The sequence below is a fragment of the Salvelinus sp. IW2-2015 genome, linkage group LG7 (genome assembly GCF_002910315.2).
Source record: "Salvelinus sp. IW2-2015 linkage group LG7, ASM291031v2, whole genome shotgun sequence".
Taxonomy (NCBI): Eukaryota; Metazoa; Chordata; class Actinopteri; order Salmoniformes; family Salmonidae; genus Salvelinus; species Salvelinus sp. IW2-2015.
In genome coordinates, this window is record NC_036847.1 from 26,834,061 (window position 1) to 26,855,764 (window position 21,704).

General features: G+C 41.0%; 1 protein-coding gene across 1 annotated transcript in view; it reads right to left on the bottom strand.

The window, feature by feature from the left end:
• LOC111966119 (synaptotagmin-6) overlaps positions 1 to 21,704 on the bottom strand; it is an 82,019-nt gene that overhangs the window by 32,854 nt on the left and 27,461 nt on the right. Inside the window, exon 2 of the mRNA XM_070444336.1 lies at positions 13,261 to 13,404. Coding sequence (XP_070300437.1) covers positions 13,261 to 13,404 — 144 coding nt within the window. The remainder of the gene's footprint in view (positions 1 to 13,260; positions 13,405 to 21,704) is intronic.

Sequence of the window (21,704 nt, forward strand, 5' to 3'; positions counted from 1 at the left end):
GCTCCCCATCCAACCTGACAGAGTTTGAGAGGATTTGCAGAGAAGAATGGGAGAAACTCCCCAAATACAGGTGTGCCAAGCTTGTAGCGTCATACCCAAGAAGACTCGAGGCCAATCGCTGCCAAAGATGCTTCAACAAAGTACTGAATACTTATAAAAATTTAATATTATACATTTGCAAAAATGTTTAAAAACCTGTTTTTGTCGTTATGGGGTATTGTGTGTAGATTGATGAGGGGAAAAAACAATTTAACCAATTTTAGAATAAGGCTGTAACATAAAAAATGTGGAAAAAGTCAAGGAGTCTGAATACTTTCCAAATGCACCGTATGCATTATCGCTGTGGTGACTTGTATCTGTATAGGGTGAACTCTGAATTACTATATGCAAAAAGGTTTTATGGTCCTCTCAGGATTTATGTCTTATTTACATTGGTCTCATCCCACACACAAGCCTTTAAATGCTGTGACACCCTGTGGAGATTAGGCCTGGCAGTGTTTAGGTTACTGTAAACTTGATATTGTTTGATTGGGCAATGGTGGTTGGTTTGGGCTGAAAGGTTACACCTTCAGATGTTATAAATGGAATTAAATGCCTTTGTTCTCTCTCTTATCCTACATCCAGTGAATGGAGGATGGTTATATGATCAATTCTCATTTTCTAGGCTTCTAGTTCTGGCATAGTATGCATCCCTTTGTTCATGCTTTGTTCTGTAAGTTAACCTTAGGATCTATATTCTTTGAATAATGCCTTGTACTGCTTGTTAAGGATTTGTAACTTAAGCTTTATGCCTTGTACAGTATGTGAATCCATTCATTGTACAATGTTAATTAAATATCTTCCTTTGATAAAGACAACTCAGAACAATTCTTGCTAGTCATGGTCAACTCATTGCCTAATGCTTGCTTGTATATTTAGTAATGGCGCCGGAGGGTAGGGCTGCCATCTTATCGGCTCTCAACCAATCATGCTATGTTGTTTGTTTTTTCGCGTTGTTCGTAACTTGTTTTGTGTATTATGTTGCTGCTACCGTCTCTTATGACCGAAAAGAGCTTATAGACATCAGAACTGGGATTATTCAACTCAAATTGAAAGAGGAGTTATTCTTCAATTAGTCGGATGCAAGTGATATATTGCAAACACCCAACCAGGCCCAGATCCCCGTGATATCACTGGAGAAGGAAACAGATATTTTGAGGCAAAAGATCAGGGTGCCGTGCGAGGATCAGGCGACGAGTGGCTAATCTGCTCTTGCCTTCCGTTCTGCTAACTAATGTTCAATCGCTGGAAAATAAATGGGAGGAACTGACATCACGTATATCCTATTAATAACGGGACATTAAAAACTGTAATATCTTATGTTTCACCAAGTCGTGGCTGAACGACGACATGAAGAACATTCAGCTGGCGGGTTATACACTCTATCGGCAGAATAGAACAGCAGCCTTGGGTAAGACACGGGGAGGGGGCCCAGCGGGGCAGGGACCCACAAGGGGCGGGAACCAAGCTGGTGCACGATATCTAAGGAAGTCTCAAGGTTTTCCTCGCCTGAGGTAGTGTATCTCATGATAAGATGTAGACCACACTATCTACCTAGAGAGTTTCCATCTGTATTTTTCGTAGCTGTCTACATTCCACCGCAGAGCGAGTTTGGCACTAAAACCACACTAAATGAGCTGTATTCCGCCATAAGCAAACAAGAAAACACTCATCCAGAGGCGGCGCTCCTAGTGGCTGGTGACTTTAATGTAGGGAAACTTAAATTAGTTTTACTGAATTTCTATCAGCATGTTAAATGTGCAACCAGAGGGAAATACATTCTAGACCACCTTTACTCCACACACAGAGACGCGTACAAAGTTCTCCCTCGCCCTCCATTTGGCAAATCTGACCATAACTCTATCCTCCTGATTCCTGCTTACAAGCAAAAATGAAAGCAGGAAGCACCAGTGACTCAGGCTATAAAAAAGTGGTCAGATGAAGCAGATGCTAAAATACAGGACTGTTTTGCTAGCACAGACTGGAATATGTTCTGGGATTCCTCCGATGGCATTGAGGAGCACACCACATCAGTCACTGGCTTTATCAATAAGTGCATCGAGGACTTTGTCCCCACAGTGACTGTACGTACATACCCCAACCAGAAGCCATGGATTACAGTCAACATTCGCACTGAGCTAAAGGGTAGAGCTGCCGCTTTCAAGGAGCGGGACTCTAACCCGGAAGCTTATAACAAATCCCGCTACGCCCTCCAACGAACCATCAAACAGGCAAAGTGTCAATACAGGAATAAGACTGAATCCTACTACACTGGCTCTGACGCTCGTCGGATGTGGCAGGGCTTGAAAACTATTACAGACTACAAAGGGAAGCACAGCCGAGAGCTGCCCAGTGACACGAGCCTACCAGACAAGCTAAATAACTTCTATGCTCGCTTCGAGTTAAGTAACACTGAACCATGTATGAGAGCATCAGCTGTTCCAGATGACTGTGTGATCACGCTCTCCGCAGCCGATGTGAGTAAGACCTTTAAACAGGTCAACATTCACAAGGCCGCTGGGCCAGACGGATTACCAGGAATGTGTGTACTCTGAGAATGCGCTGACCAACTGGCAAGTGTCTTCACTGACATTTTCAACCTCTCCTTGTTTGAGTCTGTAATACCAACATGTTTCAAGCAGACCACCATAGTCCCTGTGCCCAAGAACACTAATGTATCCTGCCTAAACTACTACCGACCCGTAGCACTCACGTCTGTAGCCATGAAATGCATTGAAAGGCTGGTCATGGCTCACATCAACACCATTATCCCAGAAACCCTAGACCCACTCCAATTTGCTTACCGCACCAACAGATCCACAGATGATGCAATCTCTACTGCACTCGACACTGCCCTTTCCCACCTGGACAAAAGAAACACCTATGTGAGAATGCTATTCATTGACTACAGCTCAGCGTTCAACACCATAGTGCCCTCAAAGCTCATCATTAAGCTAAGGTCCCTGGGACTAAACCCCTCCCTCTGCAACTGGATCCTAGACTTCCTGACGGGCCGCCCCCAGGTGGTAAGCGTAGGTAACAACACATCTGCCACGCTGATACTCAACACGGGTCCCCCTCAAGAGTGCATGTTCAGTCGCCTCCTGTACTCCCTGTTCACTTATGACTGCACAGCCAGGCACAACTCCAACACCATCATTAAGTTAGCTGATGACACAACAGTTGTAGGCCTGATCACCGAAAACAATGAGACAGCCTATAGGAAGGAGGTCAGAGACCTGACGGTGTGGTGCAAGGACAACAACCTCTCCCTCAACGTGATCAAGACTAAGGAAATGACTGTGGACTACAGGAAAAGGAGGACCGAGCACGCCCCCATTCTCATCGACGGGGCTGTCGTGGAGCAGGTTGAGAGCTTCAAGTTCCTTGGTGTCCACATCACCAACAAACTAACATGGTCCAAGCACACCAAGACAGTCTTGAAGAGGGAACGACAAAACCTATTCCCCCCCAAGAGACTGAAAAGATTTGTTATGGGTCCTCAGATCCTCAAAAGGTTCTACAGCTGCACCATCGAAAGCATCCTGATGGGTTGCATAACTGCCTGGTATGGCAACTGCTCGGCCTCTGACCACAAGGCACTACAGAGGGTAGTGTGGAAGGAGAGTTTACAGTCTAACCAGACACGTAAGTATTTGTAGTTGTCCACATATTCTAAGTCAGAACCGTCCAGAGTAGTGATGCTGGACGGGCGGGCAGGTGCGGGCAGCAATCAGTTGAAGAGCATGCATTTAGTTTTACTTGCATTTAAGAGCAGTTGGAAGCCACAGAAGGAGAGTTGTATGGCATTGAAGCTCATCTGGAGGTTAGTTAACACAGTGTCCAAAGAAGAGCCAGAGATATACAGAATGGTGTCGTCTGTGTAGAGGTGGATCAAAGAATCACCAGCAGCAAGAGCGACATCATTGATGTATACAGAGAAAAGATTGTGGATACATTGTGGATACACCATGCCTTATAAAGGACGAGAACACTATTCCTCTTTCACAGACGGTCAGGTTATTGATCCTATGAGCCAAACACCTGTCAAATACTAAAACATTCTGTATTGTATGTTTGCGTCCAAGAGGCCAATGGAAACTGTGGAAAACCTTACCACAAGCATCTCACACATCCCTCCCTCTCTTCCTCGCTACCCTGGCTGTGTGTTTTATGCCCTTTATCTCTCCATTGTGCATCCCTTTTCACACATTGAGCTGCCTCACTGTTTTTTTTTACAGGCAACACTTAGAGTGACATTTTGACAAGAAGTCTTAAATCGATTTCTGGTATGGCTACGGTGAGGTAGTCAGTCAGGTGAAGGTGATCCGTTTGGTATTCCGTTTCTTTACCAAAAATATGCCTCTTAAAATGAAAATAACTTGACTCTAAAGTCAATAAATGACTGAAAAGTAATGTCGGCAACTGCATGTTATGGCAAATACTAAATCTAGAAATAGAGACAAACAAACACAGCAAAACAAAGTGACCATGGACCAAGTAGCTGATGACTCGGCTAAAGTGAGTTTAGAGACACTACTAACAGAATGGCTATGTATAGACTGAACAGCCAATGCAGGACAGATGGGGCAATAAATAAGGTAGGTATCTTCACTCACATGCCTATTAACAAGACAATCACAGCACCACTCAGGCCAACTGTCTAAATGAATAACACTGTAATGGCTATTGGATATGTAGCCTAAATGACAACCCATCCATTGGTAGGCCATAGTCATGATCTATTTGTTTACGCAACAAACTGACAAGTGAACAAGACAACATGATTGCTATGATCTGGACAATTATTTTGAATGCCCCCCAGCCGTTAGGCTATAAAGGCCTGAGTGGGTGGGAAGAATTTAAGTGACCCATACATAAAAAAGAGATGAAATGTCATACAGCGTAAGATGCTGAATTTGTAAGCACACTGTCATTACGCTCCCGCCACCAAGGGGCACTCTGTTCACAACGTTGACATCAGCAAACCGCTCGCCTACACGACGCCATACACATGGTCTGCGGTTATGAGGCTGGTTAGACGTACTGCCAAATTATCTAAAACAACATTGGAGGCGACTTATGAGAGAGAATTGAACATTAAATTATGTGGGCAACAGCTCTGGTGGACATTCCTGCAATCAGCATGCCAATTGCACGCTCCCTCAAAAGTTGAGACATCTGTGGCGTTGTGTTGTGTGACAAAACTGCACATTTTAGAGTGGCCTTGTATTGTCCCCAGCACAAGGTGCCCCTGTGTAATGACCATCTCAGTGCAAGAGGTGTCACTGCAGACCCTGGTTCAAATCCAGGCTGCGTCACATCCGGCCGTGATTGGGAGTCCCATAGGGCGGCGCACAATTGGCCCAGCGTTGTCCGGGTTTGGCCGGAGTAGACGTCATTGTAAATAAGAATTTGTTCTTTACTGACTTGCCTAGTTAAATAAAGGTTTGATTTATTGTGCAGCCAGCTAAAATAATTAAGGCAATTTCTTATTTTAAAAAGAATAACGACAACATCTGTTTTTTTTTTACAAGAAACTCATGTCAGCAATAGAATTTGAAAGGTTAGGGTGAGCTTGGGATGGGTAATCCACTTAGATCAAACAGGGTACATACAGAATAAGATTACTTCAGAAAATCTCAGTAGATTTTTCTATAATCCATCATACCAGGAACTTGAACGTTCACAAAGTGGTAATATCATTGGATGCCGAAAAAGCGTTGTATAGGGTGGAATTGGCATATTTGGTGTCCGTCTTAAACAAAAATTGGTTTTGGTCTGGTATTTATTTCCTGAATGGAGCTATTGTATAAATCCCTCAAAGCAGATGTAAGAGCAAATGGACAAATCTCTGATCCAAACATCCCTTTCCTGCAGTCAATGACCAAAAGCACCCTCTTTGTCCTCATGGGTGGAATGTTATTCATATTTGTCAAAATGTCCAAATAAAAAATAAACAACAAAAATCCGGTGTTTCTTTGTTAAACTGTTTTGTTATATTTCAGTCTTCGGTGATGTACATAAAGTTTAATATTGGGATTCAAACTCAAAATTGAATACAATTCAACTCTATATCTGACATGGTACAGGTGTCTTCTTTTTTTAAAGCTCATAACCATGTGTGTTAGGTGTATACTATTGTTTCAAAGTAGATTTGTTTAAGACTACCAAGAATCATTCTATGTGACCCTGATTTAGGTTAAGTTATCAAGAGGAACAAGACAGGGGGGGCCCTCTTTCCAGTTATTTATTTGCTTTAGCCACGTAACCCCAAGCATCAATAATCAGAACCCACGGCTGAATCCAGGGAAAGCAGCTACTCTTCCTGGGGTTCAGCAAAATTAGGGCAGTTTTTACCATTTTAAAATTATTACAATACATTCACACATTTCACAACACACTGTGTGCCCTCAGTGCCTTATTCCACCACTACCACATACCTACAGTACTAAATCCATGTGTATGTATAGTGTGTATGTTATCGTGTGTATGTTATCGTGTGTGTGTGTGTGTGTGTGTGTGTGTGTGTGTGTGTGTGTGTGTGTGTGTGTGTGTGTGTGGTGTGTGTGTGTGTGTGTGTGTGTGTGGTGTTGTGTGTGTGTGTATGCATGTGTCTGTGTTGCTTCACAGTCCCTGCTGTTCCAGAAGGTGTTTTTTTATCTGTTTTTTTCTATCTAATTTTACTGCTTGCGTCAGTTACTTGATGTGGAATAGAGTTCCATGTAGTCATGGCTCTATGTAGTACTGTGTGCCTCCCATAGTCTGTTTAGGACTTGGAGACTGTGAAGAGACCTCTTGTGGCATGTCTTGTGGGGCATGCATGGGTGTCCGAGCTGTGTGCCAGTAGTTTAGACAGACAGCTCGGTACTCTCAACATGTCAATACCTCTCATAAATAAAGTAGTGATGAAGTCAATCTCTCCTCCACTTTCAGCAGGAGAGATTGACATGCATATTATTAGTATTAGCTCTCTGTGTACAAGTCCTTTTTTGTGGCACCTGACACACGACTGAACAGTAGTCAAGGTGCGACAAAACTAGGGACTATAGGACCTGCTTTGTTGATAGTGTTGTTAAGAAGGCAGTGCATCGCTTTATTACAGACAGACTTCTCTCCATCTTAGCTACTACTGCATCAATATGTTTTGACCATGACTGTTTTCAATCTAGCGTTACTCCAAGCAGTTTAGTCATCTCAACTTGCTCATTTTCAACCATTAATTTATCTACACGATTTAGTTGAGGTTTAGGGTTTAGTGAGTGTTTTGTTCCAAATACACTGCTTTTAGCTTTAGAAATATTTAGGGCTAACTTCTCCTTGCCATCCACTCTGAAACTAACTGCAGCTCTTTGTTGAGTGCTGCAGTCATTTCAGTCGCTGTAGTAGCTGACGTGTATAGTGTTGAGTCATCCGCATACGTAGACACTCTGGCTTTACTCAAAGTCAGTGGCATGTCGTTAGTAAAAATTGAAAAAAGCAAGGGGCCTTAACAGCTACCCTGGGGAATTCCTGATTCTAACTGGATTATATTTGAGAGGCTTCCATTACACACAAGTAACTCTTTATCCATATTATAGCAGGGTGTGTAAAGCCATAACACATACATTTTTCCAGCAGCAGACTATGATTGATAATGTCTAAAGCTGCACTGAAGTCTAACAAGACAGCCCCCACAATCATTTTATCATGAATTTCTCTCAGCCAATCATCAGTCATTTGTGTGAGTGTTGTGCTTGTTGAGTGTCCTTCCCCATAAGCATGCTGAAATTCTGTTGTCAATTTGTTTACTGTGAAATAGCATTGTATCTGGTCAAACACCTTTTTTTCCAGAAGTTTACTGAGGGTTGGTAACAGGCTGACTGGTCGGCTATTTGAGCCAGTAAAGGGGTCTTTACTATTCTTGGGTAGCGGAATGACTTTGCCTCCCTCCAGGCCTGAGGGCAACAACTTTCATGTAGGCTTAGATTGAAGAGATTGCAAATGGGAGTGGCAATTTCATTCTCTATCATCCTCATTAATTTTCCATTGAAGTTGTTAGACCCAGGTGGCTTGTCATTGTTGATAGACTACAATAATTTTTTCACCTCTTCCACACTGACTTTACAGAATTCAAAAGAACAATTATTGTCTTTCATAATTTGGTCCGATATACTTGGATGTGTAGTCAGCGTTTGTTGCTGGCATGTCATCCCTAAGTTTGCTTATCTTGCCAATGAAAAAGTCATATCAGTGGGCGTTGTGATGAATGAGCCATCTGATTCAATGAATGAAGGAGCCGAGTTGGCTTTTTTTTCTCCAAAATGTTATGTAAGGTGCTCCAAAGCTTTTTACTATCATTCTTTATATCATTTATATTTGATTCATATTGTAGTTCACTTTTATTTTTATTTAGTTTAGTCACATGATTTCTTAATTTGCAGTATGTTTGCCAATCTGTTGGTCTGCCAGACCTAAGTGAAATACCTTTTGCCTCATCCCTGTCAACCATACAATTTTCAATTCTTCATCAATCCAAGGGGATTTAACAGTTTTTACAGTCATCTTCTTAATTAGTAACTGGAATAAGTAGTTTCATAAATGCATCAAGTGCAGCGTCTGGTTGCTCCTCATTACACAAACTCATTACACAAACATATGAATCACTACAAAACTTATTGTATGACCTCTTATACACTATATTAGGCCCAGCCTTTGGAACTTTGGTTTTCCTAGATATGGCTATTATATTGTGATCACTACATCCTATGGATTTGAATACTGCTTTAAAGCAAATATCTGCAGCGTTAGTAAAGATGTGATCAATATATTGACCCCATACACAGTGAGGAGGATAGTTAGTGGCCAAAAAATCTCCAATAATCACAGCTGGAGAATTGCAGACAGCAGTTGGGTCTTGTGGTCAGAAAGCCTCCAAATCTACGATCAGACATAACAGTACATAACCACAAGTTGTATAGGAGTGTTGCCGTAAAAAAAGCATTTGCTGTCATCAAACAACAAACTCAAGCACCTACAGTTTGCCAAACGTTACTGGAACTTTCAATGGGACCGGGTTCTATGGTCAGATGAGACCAAAATAGAGCTTTTTGGAAACAAACACCAGAGGTGGGTTTGGCGTAGACAGAAAGATAGCCATGCAGAAAAGTACCTCATCCCCACTGTGAAGTATCGTGGTGGATCTTTGATGTTGTGGGGCTGTTTATCTTCCAAAGGCCCTGGACAACTTGTTAGAATACATGAATATCATGGACTCCATCAAATATCAGCAGATATTACATCGAAACCTGACTGTATTTGACTACATCATATGAAAATGTATTACCGCACAACAGCGTTCACTTAAACAATGGACAGCAGACTATCATTGTGCTTGGAGGAGTATTGAAGCCATAAATATAAATACCCTATGTTTTAAAATATATTCACTACTTTGGGTCCAAGGCTTTAAATAAATAAACAGCCAATCCAATGATTTTCAATTAAATTCGTATTTGGGAAAATGTACATAAATTCATGAAATGGAATAAACCCATATTGTTAGGTACCCCTATATGGAACAACCCGACATTACCTCCAGCATTTAATGATAATACCTATAAGTCCTGGTTCCAAAGTTGGCATCATTCATTTTTAGCATATGTATTATAAGGGCTCCCTACTGTCATTCAATCAATCACAAGAAAAATGTATCTTATTCAAGACCAATTTCTTTAAATTATTACAACTAAGAAATGGTATTCAATCACTTCAACAGAATCTGGATGAACCAAAAGCATCTAGCATTGAAAAAATGCTGAAAAAAGCTGCAACGCCAAAGAAGTTGATTGCCAAGTTATATCTAGGATGGATTATATCTCTACCTGATAGCTCAGAACCTATAAGGAAAAAATGGGAAATGGATCTCAAAGAAGAAATTGATGAGACCTATTGGTCACAGATATGTGAAAATGTTCATATTTGCTCCTACAACCTTAGACATAAATTACTGTAATTCAAGATAATCCATAGGATTTACTAAACTCCTGCCAGAATGCATTTAAAGCACCCAGAAAAAAGTCACATCTCTGTTGGAGATGCAGAAAACAAAAAGGAACCCTATTACATGTGCTGTGGTCCTGTGACAAACTGACACCATTTTGGGATAATGTCTGTACTAACATGTCATTGTGTCTAACATTTTATATCCATCCATATCCACGATTATGTCTGTTGGGAAATATAAATATTGGTGACCAATATCAAACAAAGTTATGGTGTAGGTGTAATTGCTGCAAAAAAATGTATAGCTTTCAATTGGAATGCATCATACTCACTGTCAGTAATGAACTGGAGGGCTGGACTATGTAGTTACATTCCATTCCATTCAGTGTTTAATACAATTAAGCAAAATAAAATACATATTTGATCAAATCTGGAAACCTTACATTGACCATCTTGAGATGTGTGACATTTCCCTACAGACAGAATCGTGTTTGAATTTGATATGTATATTTGATACGTTCAAGGACAGGTGTGGGCATGTTGTGGTGTGTATCGGGTGTAGTGGTTGTGTTGTTTTTGTGTGATGTTGTTTCTGTTTGTTCATGTTTATATATTTTTTAAAGAAGTGAACAAACTAGTCATTAAACATGCTGCATGAAGAAAATCGTACATCCATCCCCTGTTTTCTCCTTCAGGAGTGAGAGAGAGAGTGAGAAACAGAGAGACAGAGAGACAGAGAGACAGAGAGACAGAGAGAGAGAAGAGACCCCTGAGGTCATCCTAATCAACCTCAATCATGTCACGGCTGCTGCCTGCCTGCACACACGCCGCCCGCCTCCTGCTTGCCTCGTAGGGTCTAGTCTTTGGCAGAAAACTGATAAGGCTGGAAAGGATTTGTTCAGTTTAGGCTCCCTCCTACTGCTGTATACTGCTGGGGACAGAGTGACAGACAGCCTGGAACAGCACCATAGGAACAGGTGAAGGGATGCAGGGGATCCAGAGATAGAACAGCATCATCTCTATGGGGGGACCAACATCTACCACAGAGATGCATTCAATCACCATCACTCATCACTGAATGCTCAGCCAGCCACAAACAATGTAAAGTGATTTGATGTTGGCTGAAAAATTATTTATGAACCCAATCCACTGCAACATCAGATCCTCTGCCAATACCAATACAGTTTATGTAAGTTTTCAGTTATGAATACCTTACTCCTATAACTACTACTGTATATCCTAATGCACATTGAACTATTGATTGATTTTCTGTCTGATTCGTGTTGTACAGTACAGATGAAAGGAAACAAATGGTTCCCTGGTGTGTCTCACATTAGCTTGGCAGCAGACAGGGAGCGTTAATCAAAGTGACAGACAGAGCCGTGATCCATCCACTAAGGATTGATGATGAAACCCATGTGAGCTGTCCACAGAGAACATGAGGTAACTACCTACCTGATGGGACTGGGAGATAACGCTCTGGAGACACCTGGGACTCACCTGACTCTGCGCTGCACATTTCATGCTACGCAGCTAAATGTGTACCCCTGATACCGTATTATTGTACAGGACCACTGACTACATTGTCATATAGATAGACGTGATATAAAACACCAGAGATATTGACTACGCAGTTATAAAGATACAAGATACTGTAAATATAAGAGATATACACAAGTTACAAACAGAACCAGTCAAAAGTTTGGACGCATCTACTGAGTCAAGGGTTTTTCTGTATTTTTACTATTTTCTACATTGTAGAATAATAGTGAAGACATCAAAACTATGAAATAGCACAAATGAAATCATGTAGTAACCAAAACATTTATTTTAGATGTTAGATTCTTCAAAGTAGCCACCCTTTGCCTTGGTGACAGCTTTGCACACTCTTGGCATTCTCTCAACCAGCTTCACCTGGATTGCTTTTCCAACAGTCTGCCTTTCCTTCACTCTGCGGTCCAATTCATCCCAAATCATCTCAATTGGGTTGAGGTCAGGTGATTGGGGAGGCCAGATCATCTGATGCAGCACTCCATTACTCTCATTCTGTGTAAGGTATGTTTGACCAAGAATGAGAGTAATGGAGTGCTGCATCAGATGATCTGGCCTCCACAATCACCCGACCTCAACCCAATTGAGATGGTTTGGGATGAGTTGGACCGTATAGTGAAGGAAAAGCAAGGAACAAGTGCTCAACATATGTGGGAACTCCGTCAAGACTGTTGGAAAAACATTCCAGGTGAAGCTGGTTGAGAGAATGCCAAGAGTGTGCAAAGCTGTCACCAAGGCAAAGGGTGGCTACTTTGAAGAATCTAAAAATATATTTTGATTTGTTTAACACTTTTTTGGTTACTACATGATTCCATATGTGTTATTTCATAGTTTTGATGTCTTCACTATTATTCTACAATGTAGAAAATAGTAAAAATAAAGAAAAACCCTTGAATGAGTAGGCGTGTCCAAACTTTTGACTGGTACTGTACAGTATATACAAGAGGCATAAAACAAAGTCAAGATTTTGACAAATTGACTAGAGCTGCAAAGATTCACACTGCAATTGACTGAGGCAGAAGTAGGAAAAAAGATGCGGCCAAAAAGTGTGGCAACAGAAAATCATTCTTATCAAATATTTACACAGTGATTCATAAATGATACAGAAGAGTATGTGTAATCCAGCAACAGACACTATTAGAAAGAGAAACTCAGACACTGATTTGACACTGGTGAGATAGAAATAGTGGCAAAACATAATCAACACTTGAGCATAGAGGAGTCTGTCACTGCTTAAAAAGATCAGAGGATCATCCCCACTTTGATGACGCACACACACACACACACGCACACACAAGCACACGCACACGCACAAATGCACGTAGTTACGCACACACACACGCTCACACACCACCACAACACACACATGCACACACGCGTGCACACACACACGCACACAGCCAAACGCATACACAATTTAATTATGCAACAATAATGAACTTGAACCATTCAGCAAACAAAAGCCAGATTTGTGCCATCCGTCTGCCTGCCTCTGAGACCAAAGCATCACACAAACAAGACAGGGCTCTCTCTCTTCTCATCCCCCACAAACTAACAACCTGTTTCCCACACAGCCACATCATGAGAGAAAATAACCTGGAGAAATCAATGATCAAAGGAAAGAAAGAGCTCAAAGCAACAGATTTTCACCAACTGATCCAATATAAAGTGACAGCTTGTACTCACCGGTGACTGGCTCTCTCACTATGTTTCCCTGTTCCCTCTCTCTCTCTCGCTCTCTCTCTTTCTTTCTTTCTCTCTCTTTCTCTCTCTCTTTCTTTATCTTTCTCTCTCTCTTTCTTTCTTTCACTCTCTCTCTCTTCTTCACTTACTCCCTCTCTCTAACTCTTACTCTCGATCCTCTCCCTCGCTAGCTCTTAGACAGAATGAGCTTCCACTGCACTCAGGAACTCTGTTTCTATGGCACTGCGAGGCGAGAGCAAGCCAGCCAGCAGGATACTGTACTGTAGCAAATGTTTAGGGGCAGATACGTCCTCACTCAGTTCCAGAGCAGTTACAACCGCTTCACAAATAGCCTCTCCGCTAATCCCTGTTGTGGTGAAACACCCCCAAACCACTTCACTTTGCTATCACATACAGATGTAGGATCTTAATTTGATCACCCTGTGATGCAGGAAATGTAATACTTGTAGTGTGTTTGAGGTTTAAAAATGCTTCTGAAGTTTGTAATTTCCACTTTGAAATTGCAGGCTTGATGTAACAACCCCTACAAAAATATCCATTAATTATAATCCACATAATAATTCACATTTCCTGTTGCTGCAGGATTATTTTCCTGCTGTAGCAAACTGGCTCAAATTAAGATCTACACATGTAGTGGTGTGTATGTAAGTGGAGACTAGATGTGGATGTGCATGCAGCGGGGGACAGAGAGGGAGAAAACATAACGTAATATACACTCTGTAAATACTGTAATACTGTAAATACTGTAAATACTATAATACTGTAATAATGTAATACTGTAATACTTTAATACTGTACTACGTAATACTGTAAATACCGTAATACTGTATATACTGTAAATACTGTAAGTACTCTATATGTTCTGCACAGAAAATATGCACAACAAAAGAGAGAGGAAGACATGCATAAGTTTAGAAGGCATGAATATTAATAAAGCAGACGTTCCTCCTCATTAATATATATTTTTTAAAGGTGAATAGATGCCCAGTTAACAGATCCACCAAAGGTTTGTTTTATTTTCAGATTGAGATTAAGCAAATGTGTTAGACGGAAGATAACATGTATTATTTATGATGCTGCGAATACAAAACTATGGCTTTGTTTCCCTAGAGTGTTCTAAAATCTAGATGATCTACTGCAAGGAACACAATCAAAATGCATACAACATTGATGTAATATGCTTGGGAGAAATTGTGCCTCAGTCTGCAGCTATAGCTATGTCTGAGGTCAGGCGATATTGCAGCACAATCTAGCATAGACAGAGAGAGTGAGAGAGAGAGAGAGAGAGGGAGAGAGAGAGAGAGAAAGAAAGAGAGATAGCAATACCTCCTAGCCTCCCCCTCTCTGTCTAGATTAGCATCAGTTTATATCCTCATCTGCCTTCAGCAGCCTAGATGCAGTCATCTCTGTACACAGAGAAGCACCCTGACCAGCCATCAGCCTAGATGCAGTCATCTCTGCATACAGAGAAGCACCCTGACTAGTCTAGATGCAGTCCTCTCTGCATGCAGAGAAACACCCTGACCAGCCAACAGTCTAGATGCAGTCCTCTCTGCACACAGAGTAGCACCCTGACCAGCCAACAGCCTAGATGCAGTCCTCTCTGCACCCAGAGAAGCAACCTGACCAGCCAACAGCCTAGATGCAGTCCTCTCGCACCCAGAGAGAGCAACCTGACCAGCCAACAGCCTAGATGCAGTCCTCTCTGCACCCAGAGAAGCACCCTGACCAGCCAACAGCCTAGATGCAGTCCTCTCTGCACCCAGAGAAGCAACCTGACCAGCCAACAGCCTAGATGCAGTCCTCTCTGCACCCAGAGAAGAACCCTGACCAGCCAACAGCCTAGATGCAGTCCTCTCTGCACACAGAGAAGCACCCTGACCAGCCAACAGCCTAGATGCAGTCCTCTCTGCACACAGAGAAGCACCCTGACCAGCCAACAGCCTAGATGCAGTCCTCTCTGCATACAGAGAAGCACCCCTGACTAGTCCAGATGCAGTCCTCTCTGCACACAGAGAAGCACCCTGACCAGCCAACAGCCTAGATGCAGACCTCTCTGCACCCAGAGAAAACACCCTGACCAGCCAACAGCCTAGATGCAGTCCTCTCTGCACCCAGAGAAGCACCCTGAACAAAGCCAACAGCCTAGATGCAGTCCTCTCTGCACCCAGAGAAGCAAGCTGACCAGCCAACAGTCACAGTGAAGACGGTTTGAAATCAATGAAATACCCAACTACATACCGAAGACGTGTAAAGGTTAATCTGATTTAAAGATTTATCATGTTGATATGCAAAATGATACAGTTGGCAGGTGCTCAATGGGAGTCTGAAATATACATGTACAGTGCCTTCAGAAAATATTCCTACCTCTTGACTTTTTCCACATTTTGTTGTGTTACAGCCTGAATTCAAAATGGATGAAATATATATTTTTCTGACGTATCTACACAGAATACCCCAGAACGACAAAGCGAAAACATGTTTTCAGACATTTTTGCATATGTACTGAAAATGAAATACAGAAATATCACATTTACGTAAGTGTTCACACCCCTGAGTCAATACTTTTTAGAAGCACCATTGACAGCAATTACAGCTTTGAGTATTTCCTGGTAAGTATCGAAGAACTTTCCACACCGGGAACGTGCAACATTTGCCCATTATTCAATTCAAAATGATTCAAGGTCTGTCAAATTGATTGTTGATCATTGCTAGACAAACATTTTCAGGTCTTGCCATATATTTTCAAGTAGATTTAAGTCAAAACTGTAACTCGGCCACTATTATCTTGGTAAGCTACTCCCCAGTCCTTAACTATTACAAGCAGACCCATAACATGATTCAGCCACCACTATGCTTGAAAATATGGATAGTAGTACTCAGTAATGTGTTGTATTGGATTTGCCCCAAACATAACACTTTGTATTCAGGACAAAGAGTGAAGAGGTTTGCCACATTTTATTACTTTAGTGCCTTGTTGCAAACAGGATGCATGTTTTGGAATATTTATATTCTGTACAGGCTTCCTTCTTTTCACTCTGATATTGTGGAGTAGCTACAATGTAGTTGATCCATCCTCAGTATTCTCCTATCACAGCCATTAAACTCTGTAATTGTTTTAAAGTCACCATTGGCCTCATGGTGAAATCTGAGCGGATTCCTTCCTCTCCGGCAATTGAGTTAGGAAGAACACCTGTATCTTTAGTGACTGGGTGTATTGATACACCATCCAAAGTGTAATTAATAACTTCACCATGCTCAAAAAGTTATTCAATGTCAGCTTTTTTTTTTACCCACCTACCAATAGGTTCCCTTCTTTGCGAGGTATGGACAGTGTATTAATAGAAAAAGGTGTGTACAGCAGTAGTTATAGGATGAGCCTTGACTAGAATACATTATATACATATGAAGTAGGTAAAACAGTATATAAACATTATTAAAGTGACCAGTGTTCAATGACTATGTGCATAGGGCAGCAATCTCAGGGTAGAGTACTGGGTAGTAGCCGGCTAATAACAGTGACTAAAGTTCAGGGCAGAGTACTGGGCGGAGGCCGGCTAGTGGTGACTATTTAACAGTCTGATGGCCTGGAGATAGAAGCTGTTTTTCAGTCTCTCAGTCCCAGCTTTGATGCATCTGTTCTGTCTCCACCTTCTAGATGGTAGCGGGGTGAACAGGCCGTGGCTGGAGTGGCTGATGATCCTTGATGATCTTATTGGCCTTGCTGTGTCACCAGGTGCTGTAGATGTCCTGGAGGTCAGGCAGTGTGCCCCCGGTGATGCGTTGGGTTGACAACATCACTCTTTGTAGAGCCCTGCCGTTGTGATGCTGTGATGCTCTCAATAGTGCATCTGTAGAAGTTTGTGAGGGTTTCTTAGGTGCCAAGACAGATAAATACTACCTCAGGGCTACAATAAGTACAACCTCAGGATATGCTGTCGCAGTGTCGGCTTGAGGGGAAATATACATGGTCGTGACGATGACCGAAGAGAATTCTATCCGGTGGTAATGCAGTCGGCATTTGATAGTGAGGTATTCCAGATCGGGAGAACAAAAGGACTTGAGTTCCTGTACGTTACCACAGTCACACCATGAGTAGTTAATCATGAAACATAATGCACAATGCACCTCTAACTGAGACAGCTCAATGCACCTCTAACTGAGACAGCTCAATGCAAATCGAAGAAACATGTTATACTGTGTTACAAAGTAATATGTGTGTCAAATGTGCTATTGTATTTCAAATGTATTGTATTACAAAAACTATTCATGACAGAGAAGTTCAAAAGAGTAGGAACCTTATGACAGTGAGCTGATAGCAGCTGGACAGACATTTGACAGGGCAGCGAGGGCAGCGAGGGCACGACAGTGTGTTTGAAGTGATAGGTCAACATCAAAGCTGAGTCAGTCCAAAGGTAGAATATACAAGAATTTTGTAGGTTTGGTACACTCTTGTTGAGTGTACCAAATCTATGTATATCCAAAAATGGTTATATTGCTTGCTTCCTATATGGCACCTAAATGGTTCTATATAGAGCCCTTGAAGGCTACAGGATATCGGACTTTTTCTGAAAAAGGTTCTTACATTTAAACTGAAGAACCACATGGGTCTAAATAGCCTACAAAAGGGTTTTATATAACCTTTCAGGGTGCCATATATGAAGCATTGAAAGAACGTTCCTAGAACACATTTAATCTGTGTTCAACAGATTCTGGTGAGAACATTGTGGGGACATCACAAAAGATATGTTCCCAAACCACAAAAACTGTCAAGACGTGTGGATGATTCTACAATGTTTGTTTAAGGGTGCAAAAAACATTCAACCGGTTGTTACAAGAATGTTCCTAGTCTGTTCTTTAGAGGTTCCTATAAAACATTTAAAAAATAGTGGGAATATTGTGGGGATATGACAAGAGATTAAAAGTATCCAGTTGTGCTGATATTCAGATCATTTTTGAATCATGGTGCACAAAACATTCCTTTGATTTTGCAAGAATGTTCACAGAACAGCCTTTCTGAGTTTTATAAAGGTTCCCAGAACATTGCATTAGGTTGTGGGAACAGTGTGGGAACATTGCAAGAGAAGTTGTGATGACATTCATACAATGTTCAAGTTAGGTTGCACAGGACATTCCTATAATGCTTTAAGAATGTTGACAGAACACCTGGTCTAAGTTCTTTAAAGGTTCCCAGAACATGTCATTAAGTTATGGGACTTGTCTGGGATGTTGCAAGAATATCCTTGTGATATTCACGAAGGTTGCAAAGAACGTTCCCACAAAATTGCATAATGGTCCACAATTTCCAAATATGTCTGTTTTTATGACATTCATAGTATATTTGTTTTATGTTTAACATAATATTCTATTGATGTTCACACAACATGCATTTTACCTTGTCTGGAGGTCCTCAGAACATTTCAAGAACATTTACAAAATGCTATATTTAAGTTTTATCTAATTTATACAACATTCTCACCATGCACATTTGTAGCTCCTTAAAGCTTAAGAAAAAAGAYTGGAATACATCCCCATTATGTTTATCTCTAGATACATATTGCATTTATATTTTATTCATTTGAACAGCATTTAATCATACAAACACAACTAAATGTTTTTACTCTTATGTTGTCAATCGGCAAATTATTTCAATCATAGGACATTCGAGCAGCATTTATTGATACAGACACAACAATATTTTTCAAATTTAATTTGTTAACAGTCTGTACATTATGTCATTCATAAGACATTTGAACAGCATTTAATCATACAAACACATTCATATGTTTTACACTTCATATATTGACAATGTGCACATGGTGGGGTTAAACCTACAATGTTTGGTTCCCGAACAAGGTCATTAATCCTCTGCACCACCAGGGAAACTCTCTTACATCTTATTTTTTCAGTATATGCCCAGATATTCCACACTTACTTTTCAGCATTACACATAACTAACCCAGGGAAATACTGTTAACTGGGTTATCCAACATCACTCCACCCATCCTCTTTATATGCTGCATACTTCATGGGCCACATTTACAAGGTATCCAACACTATGAGTGGTGATCTAGAATCATTTTTGATTTTTAGATCATGAAAAATAAGCCAACACAAACGTCTCAAAGCAGGAATTACAGTTGAAGTCGGAAGTTTACATACACTTAGTTTGGAGTCATTAAAACTCGTTTTCAACCACTCCACAAATTTCTTGTTAACAAACTATAGTTTTGGCAAGTCGGTTAGGACATCTACTTTGTGCATGACACAAGTAATTTTTCCAATAATTGTTTACAGACAGATTATTTCACTTATAATTCATTGTATCACAATTCCAGTGGGTCAGAAGTTTACATACACTAAGTTGAATGTGCCTTTAAACAGCTTGGAAAATTCCAGAAAATGTCATGGCTTTAGAAGCTTCTGCTAATTGACATCATTTGAGTCAATTAGAGGTGTACCTGTGGATATATTTCAAGGCCTACCTTCAAACTCAGTGCCTCTTTGCTTGACATCATGGAAAACTGAAAAGAAATCAGCCAAGACCTCAGAAAAAAAATTGTGAACCTCCGCAAGTCTGGTTCATCCTTGGGAGCAATTTCCAAACACCTGAAGGTACTACGTTCATCTGTACAAACAATAGTACGCAAGTATAAACACCATGGGACCACGCAGCCGTCATACCACTCAGGAAGGAGACGCGTTCTGTCTCCTAGAGATGAACGTACCTTGGTGCAAAAAGTGCAAATCAATCCCAGAACAACAGCAAAGGACCTTGTGAAGATGCTGGAGGAAACAGGTACAAAAGTATCTGTATCCACAGTAAAACAAGTCCTATATCGACATAACCTGAAAGGCCGCTCAACAAGGAAGAAGCCACTGCTCCCAAAACGCCATAAAAAAGCCAGACTATGGTTTGCAACTGCAAATGAGGACAAAGATCATACTTCTTGGAGAAATGTCCTCTGGTCTGATGAAACAAAAATAGAACTGTTTGGCCATAATGACCATCGTTATGTTTGGAGGAAAAAGGGGGAGGCTTGCAAGTTGAAGAACACCATCCCAACCATGAAGCACGGGGGTGGCAGCATCATGTTGTGGGGGTGCTTTGCTGCAGGAGGGACTGGTGAGTAATCATGAGGAAGGGATAATTACGTGCATATATTGAAGCAACATCTCAAGACATCAGTCAGGAAGTTAAAGCTTGGTCGCAATGGGTCTTCCAAATGGACAATGACCCCAATCATACTTCCAAAGTTGTGGTGGCAAAATGGCTTAAGGACAACAAAGTCAAGGTATTGGATTGGCCATCACAAAGCCCTGAACTCAATTCTATAGAAAATTTATGGGCAGGACTGAAAAAGTGTGTGCAAGCAAGGAGGCCTACAAACCTGACTCAGCTACACCAGCTCTGTCAGGAGGAATGGGACAAAATTCACCCAACTTATTGTGGGAAGCTTGTGGAAGGCTACCCGAAACGTTTCACCCAAGTTAAACAATTTAAAGGCAATGCTACCAAATACTAATTGAGTGTATGTAAACTTCTGACTCACTGGGAATGTGATGAAATAAATAAAAGCTGAAATAATCATTCTCTCTACTATTATTCTGACATTTCACATTCTTAAAATAAAGTGGTGATCCTAACTGAACTAAGACAGGGAATTTTTACTAGGATTACATGTCAGGAATTGTGAAAAACTGAGTTTAAATGTATTCGACTTCAACTGTATATTGGATGCCTTTTTTAAAGTTGAACAGTCAATTGTAACACAATATAAATGTATATTTTTTTTTTTTACAGTTAGTCTAAATTCTAAATTCATGACTGGATTTATACATCTGGACGAAATAAAGACATCCTTTTAGGAATATGTGTCATTGAATCTGCAATTTTTGGATATGCAAACAGCTAATTAACCCTATGCGCCACTAGAGGATAGCTGTGGCCTTTTTTTCTTTCTCTAATATGTCCAATCAGGACACAGAACCATTTTTTTTAAGTTAAAGAGTTCTTGAAATGTTCCCATCCTCTTCTTGCAATGCACTTGTGACACTGTAATTTATGATTTAGATCTTTGGTATTGCGTTTTGAAGAGGATGAGAACATTTTAATAACTCTGAAATGGTGTTCTGCGTCCTGATTGACGATAATTAGACTGAAAAAAAAAACACAATACCACAGATATTCCCAGGTGGCACAAAGGTTTAATGATCTTCAGCTCTGCAATCAAATCATTAACCCTTTGCGCCACCAGTCTAATATGGCCAATCAGGACACAGAACACAATTTCTGAGTTGCTAAGATGTTCCCATCCATGCCTCTACCCGCATCAGTCCTCTGCTCCTGTACAGGGCTACTTTACCAGCTAGGCATCAGTCCGTGCCCTCGACACCTGTGCCTGGCTGGGCCTCTGTCCTTGCCA